We start from the raw sequence: 4,342 nt of genomic DNA, 5'->3' as shown, positions 1-4,342 counted from the left end.
CTCCCTCTGTGCTTTTAATAATGCCCCAACCTTCTTGATTTGATTTTGATAGAATATTTGATGTGGAGAAATAAATTGTTAAAAATCATTGGACAGTATTTATACACAGAAGCTCAGGCTTCTCCATGGTGAGATTATGTTGTCAGAATATGACACAAAATGCTAACGATGTCATAAACCCCTAGAGCAGGCTGAACCATATCAAATACAGCAGTTTCCTTGGTAGAAGAAACATTTGAACAAATCCCTGGACATGAATCTTTTTATTTATGTCCTACTTTTGTCCATTTGGACAAACAGTTGTTTAAATACAAACCAAACCAATGGATCTTCTACTACAGGTACGTGCCTAACCTTAAAACTTAGAAATGAGGATCTATTATATTATGCACTTGAGCCTTAATTAGAAAGCTAGCTGTGTTTAAGAAATCTGCTGTTTCTTGTATGTTACCATTAGTAGGTCTTTAAGAATTTCTAGGAAAACACCTGAGAATTTTACTTATGTGTGAAAAATCCAAAGCAACATAGAAGCATAGGGTATAGACATATTGTCCCCCTTCACTCCCCTTCCCCACCCAAATCCACCAACCCCTGTCCTCAACTAATCTGGCATGGTACGTAACATATAGTAGGCTTCAACAAGAGTTTTTTCTTGTCCTATCTCCTTTTCCACCATACACATTCACACACAAACATTAACACTCAAGTGCATTCACATGTGCAAGACATACATACATTCAAAATCAGGTAATGGGGTGAGCAAGCCATGATGCAGGGGTAACCAAGGTAATTGTACTGATTAGCCAGCGATGCCTCCCATATTTGGCATCTAGACTGTGGCAGGGGATGTGATAGAGGGAGGAAAATGACAGTGGAACACTTATCATGCTTTAAAAAATCATTGATGAAAAGATTTGATTTTGACCTTTAGTGGCAAACCACTATCAAATGGAAGAAAACTGGATTACCTAACACATTTTCCGGTGAAACAATCTCTTTGACAGGACCTAAGCACGTTGAATCAATGGAGACTAAAACGGACAATTTTAGGAGACGCCTACTCGTTATCATAACTGGTATTATGATCATTGCTTTTGTCTTTACCTGCTTTTGTTTTCTCCATTACAATTGTATGAGCGAGGATGCACCCAAAGCAGGAACGTAAGTTTTACACCCTTAAATTAAGAATGCAAGGTGTGGGCATACATGTGGTAGAGATTTCACTGTTGTTATGGTTACTTAATGTTAACCCTAGACTTCTAAAGAGCTCATCTTACGGGTGGATACCCTCACTTCAAAAATATCAGCTCTTAAATATTCTCAAGTACGTTATCAATTTTAGCGTATTCTAAAGCTATCTCCTACTGAGGGTTCGGCTGAGCCCCAGGCTATTAATTTCATTATAAATTGAGTCTAGGAAAAGAGGGCTTGACTTTCCGAATAAGACTGGTAGAATAAAGAAGGGGAGAGACTGAAACCAGTATTGCACTGTATGTTATCTAACTAGAATGTAAATAAATAATTTGAAAAAAAATAAAAAAGAAGGAGAGAGAGTTGGGTCTGTGCATTTCAAAAACAATAAAATATTTTGGATAATCTACCATTTTAAGACATAATAGCAAAAATTATTCACTGTCTTTTTTCTCATTGTCTCACTCCCTGCCTTTCATATAGGAGGATTAGGCTGGCCCTGATATAGTGATTCCCTAAAAATTTCCCAGTATAAGGACCAATGACTAAAATACACCAGTGCTCTATTCCTTATAGTTTTAGAGGAAAATTGTGAATATAAATATGCATGGATAGATAACTTGATGGTGTAAATATGATAGGAAACAGTGAATCTGGTCTAAAGAGTTTATTCTGTCCTTATGACAAGTTGTGACAGTTGTGTATGAGTTGCATATCAACCTGTGACTTTAAAAAAAAAAGATTTCATTTATTTGAGAGAAAGAGAGAGCACAAGGGCGGGCAGGAGAGGGAGAAGCAGACTACCCCACTGAGCAGGGAGCCCGATGAAGACCTCCATCCCAGGACCCTGGGATCATGACCTGAGCCAAAGTCAGATGCTTAACTGACTGAGCCACCCAGGCACCCCCAACCTGTGACTTTTTTTTAAAGTTTAATTTCTAGAACAAGTGAAGCTCTCTCTCTCCTTCTCAACAATAGACCAGAAACAACTTTGTGTCATTCCATATGTAGGCTATACGGTTATCTAATGCATCTGAAATAGTAAAAATACTCTCAAGAAAAATAAAAAGTATTCAGCATGAGTTCATATCTATGTCACACCCAAGTCATGGTTTTTACCACACTTCAATTCTTACTGTGTTCAATTTTTCTACTAGAGCCAAAAAAAGACCGAGAAGTCTAAACTGTCACAGTGGCCTGTGTTTTCTAGTGACAGCAACAGTACTCTTTTGTTTAAAGATGTCATATTCCAAATTTTCTATATTTTCAGGGTCAAGAAAGAAGATACAACAGCCAAGTCATCCAGATCATCCAAAATATCATTTAGTGAATCCAAGATAGCCAGTCCATGCAGTCTAGAAAAACAATCCATGCTATCCAGTATAGACAAGTTTTCTGGGCCCTTAAGTCCAGAAAAGTCATCCATACCATCCAGTGCAGAAAAGTTTATCAGGCCCTTGAGTCCAGGAAAGCAAAGTATATCATCTAGTACAAAAAAGTTAAACAGGCTACCAAGTCGAGAAAAGTCATATAAGCCATCAAAAACACAAAAAATACTCACGTCATCCCACCCAGGAAAGTCATATAGAACACGTAATCTAGAAAAGCCACATAAGCTAGCTCATGCCCGTAAGCTAGGTCGTCAGGCCTGTTCATCCCATCCAAATAAGACAGTGAGGCCACCTTGCGCAGCCAGTCTACAATATACAGTCAGGCCAACCAAGCCACCCCGTCCACAAAAGCAAATCTTGCCACCCAAGCGATCCAGTTTACAGAAACTAACCAAATCCCCTAGATATCGTAATCTAAAAAGGTCAGTTAGTACAGGTAAGGCAAGCATGTTATCTAGGCCTCGGTTAATCAGGTCTTGTCGATGCTATAAGGAAAAATGCCTTGTTTGCAGAAATTCTTCTGAGCCTTGGGTCAATAATATTTCTGAGGCAAAGGGTAGAAATGCTCAAAACTCACCTTTTCCAAGTGAAGCTAAGTCTTTTTCCAAGCCCTTTCATGAGGGAGATTACAGAGACAATGTATTCTGTGGCAATGTGAGTAGCAGTGATATCATGACAAATGACAGTGATGACAGTGGTAGGGAGATAACCATTATTTGCAACATAAAATGCAATGAAGCCATCCTTAAAGGCACCCAAGAGAATTAAGGACTCAATAAAAATAAAAACCACATGTGAAAAAGCAAACTTCTGCTAACTATTTTATGCTCACCATCCTTTAAAACACTGATAGTAGGGAATCTATCTGCAATCATTGTTGAGATTAGTCCTATTCATCTTGGAAGCAATTTATTTAAAAAATAGTAATTAAATGCATGACATAACAAATGGTTTTACTGTAATTATTATTGCATTTTAGAGACAAAAGATTCTTTTGATGTATCTTATTTAGATCCGGTCACTTAGATGGGAACCATGAGCATGTGCGCATACACAAATCTAAAAAGGAATTGCAAGATGGGTACCCTAGACTCCTATTTCCCTTGGATTAGCCTTCACATGAAGTCTCAACCCAATGAAGTTTTTTTTCAAGTTGATTTTTTAATGTTTACACACAGTCCTCGCAGCTTAAGACTATCTTCCTGTAGTGCCCAGTGCTTGGCAGAAATGGCTCTGTGTGCTTAGTTCTGGTGGAGTTAGGGAAACACCTGATAGCCATTTCTAACATCACTGTCTCCTTGACTGCTACTTATCGTGGTAACCATTTAATAAGGTATGCAAATATGGAATCACTATGTTGTACGCCTGAAACTAATACAATATTGTATGTCAATTATTCTTCAATTAAAAAAAGAAATACTGGATTCAACAAAATTAATCAGGTCATGTTAACAAGAATTAAATAAAAAGCATTGTGGCGCTATGGACTTGATTTCCTACTGGTATTGCCCTTTTTTAAAAGACAAACTATAAAGGATTAGAATTTTTCTGGGTTAGAAAAGCCTGGTCTTTTTAAAATTCACAAATACAAGTGAAAATTCCTTTTTTTTTTTTTTAAGATTTTACTATCCACTTGACAGAGAGACAGCTAGTGAGAGAGGGAACACAAGCAGGGGGAGTGGGAGAGGAAGAAGCAGGCTCCCTGCGGAGGAGCCTGATGCGGGGCTCGATCCCAGGACTCCAGGATCACGCCCTGAGCC

General features: G+C 38.1%; 1 protein-coding gene across 1 annotated transcript; it reads left to right on the top strand.

The window, feature by feature from the left end:
* Positions 1–253: 253 nt before the first annotated feature.
* CXHXorf66 (chromosome X CXorf66 homolog) lies at positions 254–3,350 on the top strand. The gene is made up of 3 exons (XM_034649054.1): positions 254–341; positions 1,005–1,161; positions 2,462–3,350. The coding sequence occupies exons 1-3, from the start codon at positions 254–256 to the stop codon at positions 3,348–3,350; spliced, it is 1,134 nt and encodes a 377-aa protein (XP_034504945.1).
* The last annotated feature ends 992 nt before the right edge of the window (positions 3,351–4,342 follow it).

This window comes from Ailuropoda melanoleuca, chromosome X (assembly GCF_002007445.2).
Source record: "Ailuropoda melanoleuca isolate Jingjing chromosome X, ASM200744v2, whole genome shotgun sequence".
Taxonomy (NCBI): Eukaryota; Metazoa; Chordata; class Mammalia; order Carnivora; family Ursidae; genus Ailuropoda; species Ailuropoda melanoleuca.
Note: the sequence above shows the minus strand (reverse complement) of the source record. Positions and strands in the feature narration are given on the sequence as shown.

Bases quoted from the DNA above. Each gene is read 5' to 3' on its own strand.
- CXHXorf66 (XM_034649054.1), top strand. From the start codon at position 254: ATGAATCTTTTTATTTATGTCCTACTTTTGTCCATTTGGACAAACAGT. The intron at 342-1,004 runs GTACGTGCCTAA...TCTCTTTGACAG, and splicing joins CAATGGATCTTCTACTACAG to GACCTAAGCACGTTGAATCA. The intron at 1,162-2,461 runs GTAAGTTTTACA...CTATATTTTCAG, and splicing joins GATGCACCCAAAGCAGGAAC to GGTCAAGAAAGAAGATACAA.